General features: G+C 41.9%; 1 protein-coding gene across 1 annotated transcript; it reads left to right on the top strand.

The window, feature by feature from the left end:
• The first annotated feature begins 1,144 nt into the window (after nt 1-1,144).
• On the top strand, nt 1,145-17,798 carry LOC140279466 (complement factor B-like). Its single transcript, XM_072374602.1, has 18 exons — nt 1,145-1,298; nt 2,459-2,659; nt 2,748-2,933; nt 3,782-3,958; nt 4,948-5,034; nt 5,171-5,310; nt 8,333-8,477; nt 8,566-8,694; nt 8,945-9,043; nt 9,136-9,270; nt 13,454-13,563; nt 13,717-13,849; nt 14,033-14,171; nt 14,284-14,360; nt 15,986-16,086; nt 16,200-16,329; nt 16,411-16,460; nt 17,032-17,798. The coding sequence occupies exons 1-18, from the start codon at nt 1,241-1,243 to the stop codon at nt 17,206-17,208; spliced, it is 2,274 nt and encodes a 757-aa protein (XP_072230703.1). The 5' UTR covers nt 1,145-1,240; the 3' UTR covers nt 17,209-17,798.
• The last annotated feature ends 1,579 nt before the right edge of the window (nt 17,799-19,377 follow it).

Below are 19,377 nucleotides of genomic sequence, written 5' to 3'. Positions count from 1 at the left end.
GTGCAAGAGGAATAAAACCCTTGAAGTTATAGTTATTAATCTGTTAGAAAGCACGAGGGCAAAGGTGTAGAAAACACAAACCAAGTAACGAAACCTTCACACAATTAACACTCAGCAACTCGAGACTAATAGAAAGCGACACTAAACTAAGAACGTTCTTGAATGCGCTTATTTTCTCATTGTATATATATATATATATATATATTTATTTATTTATTTTCCCCTTGTCCTGTTCAGCATTATGGCAGCAGAACTGTAGTCTGAATACCTTTGATGCCAAACAGATTTGCTTTGCCAAGGGAAGCTTTATAAATGTAAAGCTCCCCTTGATGCCCATTTATTTACTTCTGTTGACAATATATGACATGTAATAGAACTGAACCGGACTGGGGGAAAAGGAAAGAAGAAGAGGAAAGAAGAGGAAACAGAACAAAAATAGAAACAAAAACCAGACAACCAGCTGCTACACCTGTAAAAACAACATGGCCTCTGAGGGGAATCCAGCCTTAGAGCCTCCAGGAGCTCCTGAAAGCAGACAAGCAGAGAAAAAACAAGCACAAGAAGCAGCATTGTATATATTTAAACTATTAACTTCTAACCCCAACGTTTTGACAGTAAGATTTTCTCGTGGTAATTGGTCATAAATCTCAGACAGCCTGTGGACTCCGGCTCAGTCGACAGTTAAATCAATAAGTTAACAAACTTTCCTCAGCTGAGCCCCCAGATTTTGGGAAATGATGAAGCAAATGTGTGCACTTTGTGTTGATTTCACAACAGTTATTTTTTATTTTGAGTCACATGTGACTGTGTGTGTGGCAGAAAGTCCTGGATCCACACAGGTTGTGACCTATTTCAGTTCAAGAGATACAACACGGGGTATGATCCGGACCGCTTCAGGTCCAACGAACCCTTAACCCGGCTGGACAGTTCATTAAAAGGTTTCTTTCTTCAGAGGACTAAAGATTATCCTCACTTAGTTCTACATCAGACAATCAAACTGTATTATTTCAATGATTATTCTACTGTGACAATATTACTTGAACCAAAGAGCTTTTAAAGTTTGTTTGAGCCCAAAGACACATACAAATATTGATCTTCTCTTACCAGAAATGCGGTTAATGAGTAACAGGATGGTCTTTGTCCAGTTCTTCTCTCTGATCATCACAGTTTACTCAGAATTAAACCTTCTGCTCGAACAAATTCATCTCATTTTCAAACTGTTCCTCCTTTAAGGTTCAGCATGGAGGCTTCTGTCCACTGGAGGTGCTTCGCTGCTCTCGTATCTCTCCTCTTTATGGGTAACGTATCTTCATTTAAGATACATTTTTTATGTGTTTTTAGATTTCTAAATGCCAGTGATGTTCACATACTTATGAATTTGTGTTTACATTCGAGAGAAGAAAATACATTTGGGTTGTATTTTATTTGGATTATTTCTAGATATTTTACAAGATACTTTACAAAATAAATGGATTTTTCACCACAAAGTAAATGATCCATAACTTTGACAAATAAAACGACAACAAGATGAAATTCTTCAGCTGAATTATCAACATAAATGTGAAAGTTAATTCTAAAGATTATTTCCGTGTTTCATATCTAGACTTAAGTTCTGAAACACTGATTTTTTAGAAAAGCTCTTATCAGCCAACCTTAAACAAAATGCATGCTGTTTCCTCTAAAAATATCCACATTTAAAAAAGTGTTAAAATGTTTTTACAATGTTTTAAATGACCTTGAGAAAGTTCAAGGTCAGACTACTTCAAAGCGCTTTATGTCGGCGTCTCTCAGCTTCTCTCAGTGGCCTTCAACTTGTGAAAAATGCTGCTTTTAACCAACACTAACAGACCTGTGCACATCACTCCTGTTCTTAACTCCCTTCTCTGGCTTCCTGTCCTTTATAGAACTGATTTTAAACTTTTAAAGTTTGTTTTTAAAGCTCTTAACGGCCTCACCCCATCGTATTTATCTGAGCTTTAACTGTCTGTAACCCTGGCAGAGCTCTGAGGTCAACAAATCAACTTTAGCTGGAAGTGTTCAGGTTAAAATACAAGCCCTGGGGTGACCGAGCCTTTTCTGTTGCTGCCCCCAGGCTCTGGAATAAGCTCCCCCCCCAGATGCATCTTATTTCTGACCTGGGCCTCTTTAAATCAGGGCTAAAAACCTACTTATTTCAGATGGCTTTTAAAACCCAGTAGAATGGTGACACTTTTATCTTATCTAATTAAATTTTGCTGTATTTTATCGTTTTTTACTTATTCTTTTCTTTATTTATTCTCTGCTGGGAAGCACTTTGGTACCGAAATGGATTGTTGTGTCAGTGACCTGAAGCAGTGCTATAAAGAGATTCTTCCTTTGCGATGGGAAAAGCTGATAATGTCTAACGGATTGTAGTTCTATCGCCAGCACTTTGAAATCAGACACTTCTCTGCATCACAACACGGTCATTTCCTTTCAGCACGTGAGGTTCGGGGCAGTTGCTCCGAGGACAACTTGCAGATCCAGGGGGGAAATTACACATTGACCAAGGAGGATAAGGCAGGGAGCCTGCTCGTCTTCTACTGTCCTGAAGGCTACTATCCTTACCCTCATTTTCGCCATGTGTGCCAGCTTTCTGGCCACTGGGATCCTGAACCTTCCAAAGATCAGAAATGCAAGCGTGAGTAACCTTAACTCTGCTGTTTTGCAGCTTGTCTCAAGCCGCCTGCTCTTCATAACATCTCCCGTCCCTTTGCTTTGTTGCGCAGTTGTCCAATGCCCAGATCCCACTGTGATTCAAAACGGAGGAGTGGAACCTTATCTGGAGAGGTACTTTGTCACCAACATTACTACGTATGAATGCTACTCTGGATACACGATGAAGGGCTCGTCCATTCGGACCTGCTTACCCAATGGGAAGTGGAGCGGCCGCACCCCCATCTGCAGCCGTGACTGTAAGTCCTGAGGAGCGCAACGCTTTGGTAAACCACGGTTTCCCATGGCTTCTTCTTTTCGGTTGAGTGAGATTTGAGCTTATATTTGTAGAGAATATCTGACCAACTAGTTTAGAACTGAAGAAGTGTGGAGTAAGTTTACCGGGCCCCAAAAGTTATAGAATGAAAAGGCATGCTGTCAACAGTTAAGGCAAGCTGACGAAGGATAATATATGGAAAAGTACCAACGTTTAGCTCTGTGTAAGGACGAGTCAGGCGTTAGGGTCATGGAAAGTACCTAAGGTCAGTGTCGAGTCACGCATCAATGCAAACATAGTAAAACAGGAAAAAATGGATGTAGAGGGGAAGTCAGGAGTAGGGGGAAGGACTATTGCATGAATAAAGGTTTTAAAAAAGACAGGACGAAGGGCCCTGCTAATTGATTAAAACCTAACGGTGGAAGATTGGGGAAAACACGCCATACGAAAGGAGGGGCCCGGGGAGGAGCGTCCACAGGCCCAACTTGTATAAAAGCAGGGACTTTCAGAAGAGTTTTCAGACTTAGCCCGGGCTACTTCTCATGTATGGTCGAATTGTAACTTTGCAATAAAACCATCATTGGACCGCGAACCGGCTGAATCTGTCTCATCTTTAACTACTGAGTATAGCACATTAGGTCATTTGGACTCCACAAAAGTCCCAACAGAAGCGGATGAGAAGTGAAACATTCAAGCTTTTAGGATCACCATGACCTGAGAATCTACTCTGACATAAACCCAGAAATTCTCCTTCCTTCTCTTTTTTCAAGGCCAGGTAAACATTTGTGGTTCTTTTGTGGCTCATCTCATGTTTTGTATTTCTTACAACAGCAGGAAATACCTGTGCTGATCCTGGTGTCCCACCTGGAGCCTTCAGAACAGGGAATATATTTGATATCGATGACAAAGTGAAATATACCTGCAATGGCAACTTGTTTTTGGTGGGATCCAGTGAGAGAGTGTGCCAGGAGAACGGCCAGTGGACTGGGGAAGAGCCGGCGTGTTACTGTAAGACGGATTTCTGCACATAACATTCACAATCTGTGCGATTTAGTATAAAACTTTGCCTTCAATCATTTTGTTAGAGTCTAATATGTCTACTTTATGACTCACGGAGCTTTACAGCTGACAGTTATTCCATGACATGTAGGTTGAGAGGCCATTGTTTGGTTAGTCTCTGTCAGAAAGCGGCAGGACACAGATGCAGGGTTTTTCACAATAAGACAGTTTATTATATAAACCACTTATGAGTCTCCAGGTCAGAGAAATACTAACACACTGTCCTCAGTAACTAGAATCAGGCCGGTGTGACTGTAAAACTTTATCAAAACAAAACTCACTCCCCTCCAGGAGGAAAACTGAAAGAGCTATAAAATATTACCAAAATGCTAAGCGCTCGCTTCTAAAGAGGCGATACAAAAATCAGATTCACTCTCCTTACAAAATCCAAATCTGTCCACTAACGGAGGCACGAGGAAAAAGTACAAGAAACAAAACGCAGGAACTACGAAAGTTTAACAAACAAAAGAGGAAACCAAGCAGGCTGTGAAAAACTAGATGAAGCTCGACTTTGGCTACGGATCAAAAGTTAAAAACAAAAACCAGGGACCGCTTTCTCACAAGGAACCAAGGCTGTGGCTAACGAGGCAGGCTCGATTGTTACGAACACAGCGGCTCGGGACAGAGGGAGACTATAAGTACACGTGAGGGAAAATGGGGAACAGGTGGAAACACTTTCAAAATAAAACAGGAAATGACGAGATTCAAAACAAAAGACCTCACCGGGTCATGACCTGAAGATTTACTTCTAATAAACTTGTAAACTATACCCACAATAGCAAAATACATGCTGTTCCAAAATGGAAATACGGCCATTGGAATGTCATAGGAGGCGAATATGGGTCATGTTGAAGGGTGTTAACAGAAGACACATTAAGTACGAGAACTGTTGAATAGAATCAGAAAGCCTCAGTTTTTCTGGCTTTTACTTCCTGCAGACAAATACACCTACGACACGGCTCTGGAGATTGCGGATGCGTTTGGCAGTTCGATCAAAGACACCCTCACCGTTATGAGGCCTGTTGGTGAGTTCTGAGCCCAAATCTCATTATTAGCTCTGTTATTATAGAATATTTTGTGTAATATTTTGTTCCTTCAGTCAATTTATTGAAGTCACAAAAACCTTGAGTGCTGCAGTAAAAGCATCTGTTTTTTATACAGATGACATACAAGGAGGAAGAATTATAAGAATTACAAAAAATGGAACCCTCAACATTTACATTGCTGTGGACATTTCTGAGAGCATCAAAGAAGACTACTTTAAAAAAGCAAGAGAAGCTGTTGTGACTCTAATTAATAAGGTGAGACACTAACAGACTGAATGTCATGTAGAAGCTCTGCCGGCTGCTTAAAAACCACATAAAAACAGAATGAAAGATGGTTTTAAAACCACAAATCAAATGAATCAGAGTCAGGTTTACTGCCAAGTAGGTTTGCACTTTGAATTTGACTTGGTGTAGTTTGTGCAGACAATATAGATATATATACAGAATCTAGATAAATATACACAGAATCTAGATAAATAAATACAGAATCTAGATAAATATATACAGAATCTAGATAAATATATACAGAATCTAGGTAAATATACACAGAATCTAGATAAATATATACAGAATCTAGATAATTATACACAGAATCTAGATAAATATATACAGAATCTAGATAATTATACACAGAATCTAGATAATTATACACAGAATCTAGATATTTATATACAGAATCTAGATAAATATATACAGAATCTAGATAAATATACACAGAATCTAGATGAATATACAGAATCTAGATGAATATATACAGAATCTAGATAAATATATACAGAATCTAGATATTTATATACAGAATCTAGATATTCATATACAGAATCTAGATATTCATATACAGAATCTAGATAAATATATACAGAATCTAGATAAATATATACAGAATCTAGATATTTATATACAGAATCTAGATATTTATATACAGAATCTAGATATTTATATACAGAATCTAGATATTTATATACAGAATCTAGATATTTATATACAGAATCTAGATATTTATATACAGAATCTAGATATTTATATACAGAATCTAGATATTTATATACAGAATCTAGATATTTATATACAGAATCTAGATATTTATATACAGAATCTAGATATTTATATACAGAATCTAGATGAATATATACAGAATCTAGATGAATATATACAGAATCTAGATGAATATATACAGAATCTAGATGAATATATACAGAATCTAGATAAATATACACAGAATCTAGATAAATATACACCGAATCTAGATAAATATACACCGAATCTAGATAAATATACACCGAATCTAGATATATATACAGAATTTAGATATATATACAGAATTTAGATATATATACAGAATCTAGATAAATATACAGAATCTAGATATTTATATACAGAATCTAGATATTTATATACAGAATCTAGATATTTATATACAGAATCTAGATATTTATATACAGAATCTAGATATTTATATACAGAATCTAGATATTTATATACAGAATCTAGATATTTATATACAGAATCTAGATAATTATACACAGAATCTAGATAAATATATACAGAATCTAGATAATTATACACAGAATCTAGATAATTATACACAGAATCTAGATATTTATATACATAAACTAGATAAATATATACAGAATCTAGATATTTATATACAAAATCTAGATATTCATATACAGAATCTAGATATTCATATACAGAATCTAGATGAATATACAGAATCTAGATGAATATATACAGAATCTAGATAAATATATACAGAATCTAGATAAATATATACAGAATCTAGATAAATATATACAGAATCTAGATATTTATATACAGAATCTAGATATTCATATACAGAATCTAGATATTCATATACAGAATCTAGATATTCATATACAGAATCTAGATAAATATATACAGAATCTAGATAAATATATACAGAATCTAGATAAATATATACAGAATCTAGATAAATATATACAGAATCTAGATAAATATATACAGAATCTAGATATTTATATACAGAATCTAGATATTTATATACAGAATCTAGATATTTATATACAGAATCTAGATATTTATATACAGAATCTAGATATTTATATACAGAATCTAGATATTTATATACAGAATCTAGATGAATATATACAGAATCTAGATGAATATATACAGAATCTAGATGAATATATACAGAATCTAGATAAATATACACAGAATCTAGATAAATATACACAGAATCTAGATAAATATACACCGAATCTAGATAAATATACACCGAATCTAGATATATATACAGAATTTAGATATATATACAGAATTTAGATATATATACAGAATCTAGATATTTATATACAGAATCTAGATATTTATATACAGAATCTAGATATTTATATACAGAATCTAGATATTTATATACAGAATCTAGATATTTATATACAGAATCTAGATATTTATATACAGAATCTAGATATTTATATACAGAATCTAGATGAATATACAGAATCTAGATAAATATATACAGAATCTAGATAAATATACACAGAATCTAGATAAATATATACAGAATTTAGATAAATATACACAGAATCTAGATAAATATATACAGAATTTAGATAAATATATACAGAATTTAGATAATTATATACAGAATCTAGATGAATATACAGAATCTAGATAAATATATACATAATCTAGATAATTATATACAAAATCTAGATATTTATATACATAAACTAGATAAATATATACAGAATCTAGATATTTATATACAAAATCTAGATATTTATATACAGAATCTAGATAATCATATACAGAATCTAGATATTTATATACAGAATCTAGATAAATATATACAGAATCTAGATCAATATACAGAATCTAGATAAATATATACAGAATCTAGATAAATATGCACAGAATCTAGATAAATATACACCGAATCTAGATAAATATACACCGAATCTAGATAAATATACAGAATCTAGATAAATATATACAGAATTTAGATAAATATATACAGAATCTCAAAAAATAAGGAGCTGCAGTGCAAGCTGAATGCTATAAATGCTTTAAATGTGCTAATATACAACAGGATGAAGTGATCCCAAATAAATAGAGACTGGAAGGTCTGGAAGGGGCGAGAGTCAGTGTCGGGGGGGCTCTGGGCCTTGATGAGGCGACTTAGATTGATGAGTAATTAGATTTCCTGATGAATCACAAATCTTAGTCTTGTGCTGGCAGTTTCCGTGTGTTTTTAATTCCTTGTCAACAGATTTGTGGGTTTATTTGTCCACAGATTTCATCCTTCAGTGTGACGCCAAACTATGAAATCCTCTTTTTTTCCTCTAACATCTATGAAGTTTCCAACATTCTTGATTTTTATGACCGCAGAGCAACAATGAACTCCATCATAAATGATTTGGAAAATTTTAAAGTAGAAGGTGAGTGAAGCACAAAGACTTATTGCTCATAGTTTTGAATACAAAGCTCGATGTAACGTTGAACTGTTTGCGTTTGTCTGACTTAAAGGCAGAAATACCGGAACGAATGTGGAAGCCGCCGTCAAGAAATTTGAGGAACGCATGGCTTTCATAAAGCAACGGGTTGGAGAGGAGAAATTTAAGGAACATCGTCACGTCATCATCCTGTTTACAGATGGTCATAGTTTACCTCCTTTCAACAGAAACTCGCAATTGATTTGGGAAAATGAGCTTTTTGGCATAAATACTTGGCGATGATTGAAACCACACTCACATAATTTACATGGATAAGCTAATCGAACTGTTTTCATGTGTGAACTTTGGTGAAAACTGTTAAAAAGACCAAAAGTCTGACAACAAAAGCTGCTTTCTGAGAAAAAGTCTTTATTTATTCCACTCATTTAACACCCAGCTTTTCTGCTCTGCAGGTGCCTATAACATGGGGGGGTCCCCTGCACCCACTATTGAAAGAATAAAGAATATGGTGTACATGAACCAGAACGATGGCTCCAGAGATGAATTTCTCGGTGTGTTCCAGCTGGGATTCATGCAGTTTTCTGTTGTTATTGTGACTTTTATCACCACCTAACCTACCAGGCTACATATCGCTCTGTTGCAGACATTTATGTCTTTGGTATTGGGACTGTAGTCCATGATGACGACCTGCAGCCCCTCACAGCAGGAACCGGAGGCCAGCATTACTTCAGACTGAAACATGATACAAACTTACACCAAACCTTTGATGAAATAATCGGTAAGTTATCTTTAAAATGATGACGGAACATTGTTTGAATCTGAGGGTCAGCTTTGCTTTATCATCGAGCCGTAAGTGTCACGATCCGTGAAAGCACTGGAGGCAGATGCAGGGTAGCATCAATAATCAGATTTTATTTATATAATGATAGTCACTTGTAGAGCAAAGTAATAGATTATTTAAATTAAATTCCTAACTCACTCTCCTCGATATCTATGGGGAGGAGAGTGAGACTATAAAACTTATCAAAAGAGAACTCTCTCCACGCTAGGAGGACAAAACAAAAGGTTTTATAAATCTTACAAATAAACTTATCCCTCTCCGAACCGTCGGAGGCTCTATAGAAATTTAACAAAAGCAATAAACAAAAAGAGGCTCCTTCTAATGGAGTTAGTTATAAATCAAAGACACTCCTCTACCGGAGATACTACGAATAAACGACGAGACAAAGAAAACTTCACTTGGATAAATCTATGACTATGGCAAAAACTTCCAACAGAAAATCACTCTCAAGGAGTAAATCATTAATAAACAAGATCTTTGATACTTAGGCTTTGGTCACTGTGGAGGCAAGAGGAAGAACGCTCGAGAGACAAATTCAACACACTGGCAACAAGACAAGGGAAACGCAGACTAAATACACCTGAGGGACCAAGGGGAACAGGTGGAAACACTTTGGAATCAGGGAAGATAATGAGACGCATGACACGGGAGGAAGGGCAAGTTATCTGAAACGAGAGGAGTTGTTCATTTCAAAATAAAACAGGAAGTAAGAAGATCCATCCATCCATCCATCATCTGCCGCTTATCCGGGGGTCGGGTCGCGGGGGCAGCAGCTTGAGCAGAGAAACCCAGGAGTCCCTGTCCCCGGCCACTTCCTCCAGCTCTTCTGGGGGGCCCCCGAGGCGTTCCCAGGCCAGCCGAGAGACATAGTCTCTCCAATGTGTCCTGGGTCTCCTCCCAGTGGGACGGGCCCAGAACACCTCCTCAGGGAGGCGTCCAGGGGGCATCCTCACCAGATGCTACCTCATCTGACTCCTCTCAATGCGGAGGAGCAGCGGTTCTACTCCGAGCCCCTCCCGGATGACTGAGCTTCTCACCCTATCTCTAAGGGAGGCCCAGACACCCTGCGGAGGAAACCAATTTCGGCCGCTTGTATTGGCGATCTTGTTCTTTCGGTCACTACCCACAACTCGTGACCATCGGTGAGGATGGGAACGTAGATTGACCAGTAAATAGAGAGCTTCGCCTTCTGGCTCAGCTCCTTGACGACGGTCGGTGCAGAGCAACACTGCAGACGCCGCACCGATCCGCCCGTCAATCTCCCGCTCCATTCGTCCCTCACTGTGAACAAGATCCCGAGATACTTGAACTCCTCCACTTGGGGAAGGATCTCATTCCCAACCCGGAGCATTCCACCCTCTTCCGGCTGAGAACCATAGTCTCGGATTTGGAGGCGCTGATTCTCATCCCAGCTGCTTCACACTCGGCTGCGAATCGCTCCAGTGAGAGCTGAAGGTCAAGGCCTGACGACCCTAACAGAACCACATCATCTGCAAAAAGCAGAGACCCGATTCTGAGGTCGCCAAATCGGACACCCTCAACGCCCTGGCTGCGCCTAGAAATTCTGTCCATAAAAGTTAGGAACAGAATCGGTGACAAAGGGCAGCCCTGACGGAGTCCAACTCTCACCGGAAACGTATCCGACTTACTGCCGGCAATGCGGACCAAACTCTGAAACCGGTCATACAGAGACCGAACGGCCCCTATCAAGGGGTCCGGCACTCCATACTCCCGGAGCTCCCCCCACAGGACTCCACGAGGGACACTGTCGAATGCTTTCTCCAAGTCCACAAAACACATGTAGACTGGTTGGGCGAACTCCCATCCACCCTCCAGGATCCTGCCGAGGGTGTAGAGCTGGTCCACTGTTCCACGGCCAGGACGAAAGCCACACTGCACCTCCTGAATCCGAGGCTCGATTATCCGACGGATCCTCCTCTCCAATACCCCCGAATAGACCTTACCAGGGAGGCTGAGGAGTGTGATACCCCTATAGTTGGAACACACCCTCCGGTCCCCCTTTTTAAAGAGGGGGACCACCACCCCAATCTGCCAGTCCAGAGGCACTGTCCCCGATGTCCACGCGATGCTGCAGAGGCGTGTCAGCCAAGACAGCCCTACAACATCCAGAGCCTTGAGAAACTCAGGACGGACCTCATCCACCCCCGGGGCCTTGCCACCGAGGAGCTTTTTGACCACCTCAGCAACCTCAGCCCCAGAAATGGGAGGCCCCGTCTCCGAGCTCTCCGACTCTGCCTCTTCCGAGCACGTGTTGGTAAGATTGAGGAGTTCCTCGAAGTATTCCCCCCACCGACTCACAACATCCCTAGTTGAGGTCAGCAAAGCCCCGTCCGCACTGTAAACAGTGTTGACTGTGAGCCGCTTCCCCCCCCTGAGACGCCGGATGGTGGACCAGAATGTCTTCGAGGCCGTCCGGAAATCGTTCTCCATGGTCTCACCGAACTCCTCCCAGGCCCGAGTTTTTGCCTCAGCAACCGCCGAAGCCGCGGCCCGTCTGGCCTGTCGGTACCTATCAGCTGCTTCCAGGGTCCCACTGGCCAAAAAGGCCCGATAGGACTCCTTCTTCAGCTTGACGGCTTCCCTCACCACTGGTGTCCACCAGCAGGTTCGAGGGTTGCCGCCACGACAGGCACCGACCACCTTACGGCCACAACTCCGATCAGCTGCCTCGGCAATGTAGTCACGGAACATGGCCCATTCGGACTCAATGTCCCCCACCTCCCCCGGGATATGGTTGAAGCTCTGCCGGAGGTGGGAGTTAAAGCTCCTTCTGACGGGGGATTCTGACAAACGCTCCCAGCAGACCCTCACAATACGTTTGGGCCTGCCAGGTCTGATCGGCATCCTCCCCCACCAGCGGAGCCAACACACCACCAGGTGGTGATCAGTTGACAGCTCCGCCCCTCTCTTCACCCGAGTGTCCAGGACATACGGCCGCAAGTCCGATGATACAACCACAAAGTCGATCATCGAACTGCGGCCAAGGGTGTCCTGGTGCCAAGTGCCCATGTGGACACCCTTATGCCTGAACATGGTGTTCGTTATGGACAGTCCATGACTGGCACAGAAGTCCAACAACATAACACCACTCTGATTCAGATCGGGGGGGCCGTTCCTCCCAATCACACCCCTCCAGGTCATTGCCCACGTGAGCATTGAAGTCCCCCAGCAGAACGAGGGAGTCTCCGGTAGGAGCATTCTCCAGTGCCTCCCCCAGGGACTCCAAAAACGGTGGGTACTCTGAACTGCCGTTTGGCGCATAGGCACAAACAACAGTCAGGACCCGTCCCCCCACCCGAAGGCGGAGGGAGGCTACCCTCTCGTTCACTGGGGTAAACCCCAATGTACTGGCACACAGCCGGGGGGCAATAAGTATGCCCACACCTGCTCTGCGCTTCTCACCACGGGCAACTCCAGAGTGGAAGAGAGTCCAACCCCTCTCAAGAGGACTGGTTCCAGAGCCCAAGCCGTGCGTCGAGGCGAGTCCGACTATATCTAGCCGGAACCGCTCAGCCTCGCGCACCAGCTCCGGCTCCTTCCCCAACAGAGAGGTGACATTCCACGTCCCAAGAACTAGCTTCAGTAGCCGGGGATCAGACTGCCAAGGCCTCCGCCTTCAGCTGCTACCCAGCTCACATCGCACCCGACCCCCTTGGCCCCTCCCACGGGTGGTGAGCCCGTCGGAAGGGGGACCCACGTCATCATTTCGGGCTATGCCCGACCGAGCCCCATGGGCACAGGCCCGGCCACCAGGCGCCCGCTGCCGGGCCCCACCCCCGGGCCTGGCTCCGGGGGGAGGCCCCGGTGTCCCATATCCAGGCAAGGGATCACGAGGTCCAAATTTTTCGTTCATAGGGAGTCTTTTGAGCTGTTCTTTGTCTGGTCCCTCATCTAGGATCTGTTTGCCTTGGGTGACCCTACCAGGGAAGTAAGAAGATGAGATACAAAAACCTAAGAGCCTCTGTGAGATCTGACAGTAAGGCAGCAGAAGGGAGATATATGATGAAAACCGGAGGCCTGGTCATACATTCGCATCTGTGAACATGAGCAGCATCAGTTTGGTGTTTCTAATCATAAAACATTTTGTTTTTTTCTGCAGATGAGAGTAAAGTTGTAGGTCTGTGTGGTCTTCACAAAGATTACGAACTGACAGATGACAGAGTGAGCAAGCAGAAAAGATATCCGTGGATGGCGTTTGTTTTTGTCCGGGTAAAGAATTCAGAACAATGCTTTATCTTCATGTTGTTGCTGCTGTAAGATGTCCAGACTCACATAATGAATATTAAACAGTACAGTTAGACAGTAAACTACAGGCCTGAAATTCTATAATTAAGTTTTAATTCTTATCTTTTTAAATTTAAGGGTGAATCGCCAAAGAAATGCCTCGGCTCCCTGGTGGCACCTAAGTTAGTCTTGACTGCTGCTCACTGCTTCCAATTTACTGATTTACCAAAGGATGTCACAGTGGAAATTGAAGATAGACCTGGTAGCAGAGGTAATAATAGTTTGCCTTAAATGTTGTGTTTGCACATGACTCTCTATCAGAATTAAGAGTAAGTGCTGCAGGTGTAATTTACTCTGGTAATGGCTCAGAAAAAGCCTTTTTGCGTAAATACAATGCAAACATATTGATATTCTCTAGTACACCAACACCTGACTGCATCTTTTTTTCTTTCAGTAAAAAAAGTTAAAAACTACACGCCACACCCAAACTACAATGTCAAGGCTCGAGTGGATCAGGGTGTTGCTGAGTTTTATGACTATGACATAGCGATCATCCAGCTCGAGGAAGCTGTTCAAATCTCCAGTCAAGTGAGGTAAGAAGCTGCTATTTGTCCTCAGACTTGATGTTAAATTCTCATTCCTGCTTGGAAATGTATTGATAAAACACATTTTACTATCCTGTTTAAATTAAAACTTTATTTTCAGGCCTATTTGCATACCTTGCACCGAGGTAACCCGTGAAGCTCTGCACCTGGACAGTAGTTCAACATGCAAGGACCAAGGTGAGGTAACCCTAGCTGCAGAATAATGTGAAGTTATATTATCGGACTCTTTTCTAAGATGCACGCTCTGACTGAAGCTTTCTGTTCCTACGTAACAAGGCGCTGTTTACAACGCCAGCAGCTGCTTTACGGCTATTAAATAGATATTTCATGGCGTATTCCAAATGTTTATTCTTCTCACACAATGGTTCTGCCATATTGGCACAAAAAGAAGTAAAAAAAGACCAAACAAAGCGTTTAATAAATGCCAATAAAATGGCATTGAATCAGTGTTACCTGGCTCTAATAGATATAATCTAATAAGATAGTTTGCCATTGTTTACTACAGGGGCACCATCCTTTGGTCCAATCTCAATCGAATTGACTAAAGTTGGATAAAGACACATACAACAACGACTTGTTAACCATAAACTATTTATTGAAAGATAGAATATTTGGACCACGTTTTCTTATGCCCGGGGCCTCCTCCTGGAGCCAGGCCAGGGTGGAGCCTGGTGGCCTGGCCTATACCGGTGGGGCCCAGTTGGGCACAGCCCAAAGAAATGACACGGGTCCCCTTTCCAACGGGCTTCCCACCCGTGGGAGGGCCAAGGGGGTCGTGTGCAGTGTGCGCTGGGTAGCAGCCGATGGTGGAGACTGAAGCTGGCTCTTGGGACATGGGATGTCACCTCTCTGTTGGGGAAGGAGCCTGAGCTGAGAGGTTCCGGCTGGATAAAATCGGACTCACGCACGGCTTCGGCTCTGGAACCAGTCCCCTTGAGACTCTCTTTTGGGGTCCAACTGGGGTTGGACTCTCTTTCAGTCTGGAGTTGCCCGTGGTTACAGGTGCAGAGCGGGTGTGGGTATACTCATGCCTGTACATTGGGGTTTACCCTGTGGAGGAGAGGGTAGAGACCCTCCGCCTTCATACCAAACAGCAGTTCAGAGTCCCCCCCCCCCATTGGAGTTCTGGCGCTCCTGCAGGAGACTCCCTCCTTCTGCAGGGGAACTTCAATGCTCACGTGGGCAATGACAGTGAGACCTGGAGGGGCGTGATTGGGAGGAACGGCCCCCCCCGGTCTGAATCAGATTGGTGTTCTGTTGTTGGACTTCTGTGCTCGTCATGGATCGTCCATAAGGAACACCGTGTTCAGGCAAAAGGGCGTCCACATGGGCACTTGGCACCAGGACACCCCAGGCCGCAGTTTGATGATGGTCTTTGTGGTTGTATCGTCGGACTTGTGACCATATCTGGTCACAAGTCGTGAGTTGGCTCTGCTGGTGGGGGAGGAACGTCTGTCAGAATCCCCTTTCAGTGAAGAAAAGGGAACTGGAGGTTGTGCACATTACCAACGTCCCCAGAGGGAATGTCAAGCTTGTCCATTATTATCAAGTTATTAATATTTATTTCATTACTATTCATTGACTTTTTATTTACTGTGGATAATAATGAATTGTGGGTTGTCCCTTTTCATCCATGTTCCTCTTCACCTGTGATTTTAATGAAAAACAACCGCATACTTTTGCTGTAAAACAAGCTAATCTGTTTTCTTTTACCAATACTTCATACTGATGGCTCGTTGTTGGCTTTACAGTTAAACTAAAGGTAGGATGCAATGTACTTTGTCTTCTAATTATATGTACAGAGGAACTTCTGTTGAAGACTAATCGTGAAAGACTCAGTTTCCTAACCAAGGCAGCCCCCCTGGTACAGGAAAAAGATGTCTTTGCCAAGCTTGGAGATTCCGTAAGTTTTGGCGGTGGTGGGTGGTTTTACAATGGAAAGGTTAATGCCTGTCTGCTTTCTTCATTTAATAACCAATAGTTCTCTTTGTTTTGGCTTATTATTACTCCATATAGAGAAGCAATTGCATCAACAAAGCACTAAAGGCAAAGGGTATAACAACAAAAGACCCAAAGGTGGCTGTGACTGATAGCTTCCTGTGCACGGGGGGTGTGACTGATCACATAGATCACATAGCGTGTACAGGTAAGTTTTATGGTTTAAACACTAAAACATGAGCAGCAGGGGTGAGGGTTGGTAATACTCTGTGTGAATTTGTTGGAACAGGTGACTCTGGAGGTGCTGTGTTCAAGAACTACAATCTCCGCACGATACAGGTAAACATAAACAGAGTCTGTGTCACAACTTAGTGCTTAATGGAACGACTCCATCTACTTGAATGCTCTTGCAAAGGCTTCTGTCCCAACTGGGTCCCTCCGTTGGTCCCAGGATTGTCGTCTAGCAGCTCCTACACCACGCCTAAGACAATCCAAACTCTGTTCATGTGTCGTCCCACGATGGTGGAATGACCTACCGAGCGCTACCAGAACAGGGGCGTCCCTGTCTATCTTCAAGAAGCTCCTGAAAACCCAGCTCTTCAGAGAGCATCTCCTATCCCAGCACTTACCTTGTACTTCCCTCCCCCCTCTATCTCTGCACTTTATCTTTCTGCACTTCCTTCTATGCCTGCACCCTATCTCTACTCTGTCCCCTCTGACAGAGTCGGACTCCTGGGTTCCTTCTATGTAGCTTATTGTTAGCTTTTTATAAAGCTGTTATATCTTCATTTGTAAGTCGCTTTGGATAAAAGTGTCTGATAAACACAGAAACAGAAACTTAGTCACCTGGTGGCGAATGTTCACTGAAAACCTGCTGACTGTGTAAAGCAACCAGCTGTTTGTTCCACAGATCGGATTGGTGAGCTGGGGAACCCAGGAACTCTGCAGTTCAGGTGGTCTACAAAATTCCAACGAAGACTCCAGAGATTTCCACATTAATCTTTTCAGAATGGTCCCTTTTCTCAAGTCCAATCTTGGAAATGACGATCAGGACGACTACGCATCTCTCAAGTTTTTGAAAAGCTAAATACTAAATACTTGCTTGATGCTTAAGATGATTGAACTCATTCTGTCATTCTGTCTCATAATGAACACGATTTCATTATAGCTGCAAATTCTGAGCATGCATATGTGTCGAAGGAGTGTTGGTTAAAATCTTCGGCACCACTTTACGGTTATGTGGACAGTGAGAGTTACAGTGTTTAAATGCTCTGTTCTGCACTCAGACTACAGTCAGAAGTCTGAGCCAGACCTTAATTCTTTATCTTTTTTCTTGTAATCTTTCAGATTAAGTCCTTGTACCATTTTCAGAAGAGTGTGTTTTTTGTCTTTGTTTGTTAAGCCACTGAACTCTGACCAAAATACAAACAATGTCCTTAACGAAGTTTGGGGCTAGAGATGTGCGATTCCACTAATTTTCATGCGATCCAACGATGATTTTGTTGCTACTGATACTTTTTTAAAAAAAAGCTTAATGTGTTAAAAGAAGGGAAACTAATAAATTGAGTGTTTTAAACTATATCCACCCAGTGACACCAAAACTAAGATTATATTTCTTATTCTTAATTTAAAGAGCTTTTTTTTAAGTTGTAATAAAGATGAGAAATTTAGACAAAATGATCTGCAGAGAACCTGCGTATTATTCTAAAATGATGACGACTGACCTGCAGAACGAAGTCAAGATGTGCCCAAACCCAGTGTTGCATGTACCATCCTTTTCATTGTTGGATGTAAAAAAAAGCTCCACACATGACGACGCTTTCGCTCAGCCGTTCTCATCCAATCAAACTCGCGGACTGATAACATCCACCTGTTCCCCACCTCTTTGATCGAGTCCGGTGCACAGAGCCAGCTCTCCTAATGCGCTTATTCAGATTTCAGTCTGTATACCCCCCTGCCCAGCAGACTATGGTATATACTATGGTTACATGCTGCCATTCCGACATTAGCCTCCAATTGTCGGAATGGCGACACTTATTTTTTTATCAAACGTCCCGTCATTCCGACACTTTTTTCCTCCTATGATCGGAATGGCGGTATGTCTTTGTTTTTTTTTTTACATACCGCCATTCCGACATTTCCTTTTAATAGCCTATTTACCTAAAACATTTTGCACTAATGATATGCCGGCGCAAATACGCCCTAAAGTTTGGCGCACAAACTCTGCACATGCAGAGGCCACAGCCTCGCAAACAAACTTTAATAATCTATTATCAAAATCCCCTGAATTTCAAATATAAAAATACAGATATTAATGTAACTCTGGCGAGACTGAAGCTGATTAAGCAGAAATACAGTGTCAGTGAGCTGTCACAGCAGCCAGCTGGAGCGGAGCTCTCCACAGAGCCCATGCGTCTTTTGCCCGCTGTCATCATATGCAAAAGTAATAATTGCAATTACAGATATCACGGCTACAGCACAGGACACAGTTGCGAGCACTCTGCCTTGCCTTGCCAATAGGAGAGGAGAGAAATGACAGCATAGAACGCATAAAACACAACAAAATGCAGTAAAAACGTTTATTCATGTTATTCACGTGATTTATGAGTACTCGCTCCAATTATGGGAAGCGCGGATGGGCTTTGCGCATTTGGCACAAACACACAGCTTTATACAGCCTGTTGATATCTTAAGGACCTAACTGGTCACACCTGGGAGTAAATGTCATGTAGAGATTGTTTTTACATGACATTACAGCTGAACATATAGCTTTCATCCACAAACCAACGTGGGAGAGCCCGAAGACGCATGTGCCAGACGCACAGAGGCATGCGTAAAACCAATTTCGACCACTTCATGCTGTTTATTTGCTTTCTTTTAGTTAACTTTCGTTTCTTTTGGATTCTTGTGCGTATTATGGAGCCGTTTCGGTCCATGTTTGTAAGCCTTTTTTTCCTGGATTAAATTTTCGGAAGTTGAAACCAGTGGCATTGGAGTGTGTGACTGAAAACCACCGCGGTCTGCTTCTCCTCCTCCAGTTGCCGAGACTTTGTGTTTTTAATAACGCTTGTCTGTAAACATGTGTTAAACATATACATTGCATGAACAGAAAGAAGGGACTCACCTGTTGAGTAACGCACATTTCCTTGTCGGAATGGTGGGATGTCGGAATAGGTGTTGCCACCCAGCAGTGGCATACGCACATAGAAGGACCTCAGCCTTCTCAGAAAGTGCAGGAGACCCTGGTCCTTCGTGT

Source organism: Leuresthes tenuis, unplaced genomic scaffold, assembly GCF_036924035.1.
Source record: "Leuresthes tenuis unplaced genomic scaffold, fLeuTen1.0.hap1 SCAF_21, whole genome shotgun sequence".
In the NCBI taxonomy this organism is placed as follows: domain Eukaryota; kingdom Metazoa; phylum Chordata; class Actinopteri; order Atheriniformes; family Atherinopsidae; genus Leuresthes; species Leuresthes tenuis.
Note: the sequence above shows the minus strand (reverse complement) of the source record. Positions and strands in the feature narration are given on the sequence as shown.

Coding starts and splice junctions, on each gene's coding strand:
- LOC140279466 (XM_072374602.1), top strand. CDS start 1,241: ATGGAGGCTTCTGTCCACTGGAGGTGCTTCGCTGCTCTCGTATCTCTC. Junction 9,271..13,453: donor AACCTTTGATGAAATAATCG/GTAAGTTATCTT, acceptor TTTTTTCTGCAG/ATGAGAGTAAAGTTGTAGGT. Junction 14,361..15,985: donor TTCAACATGCAAGGACCAAG/GTGAGGTAACCC, acceptor TTATATGTACAG/AGGAACTTCTGTTGAAGACT.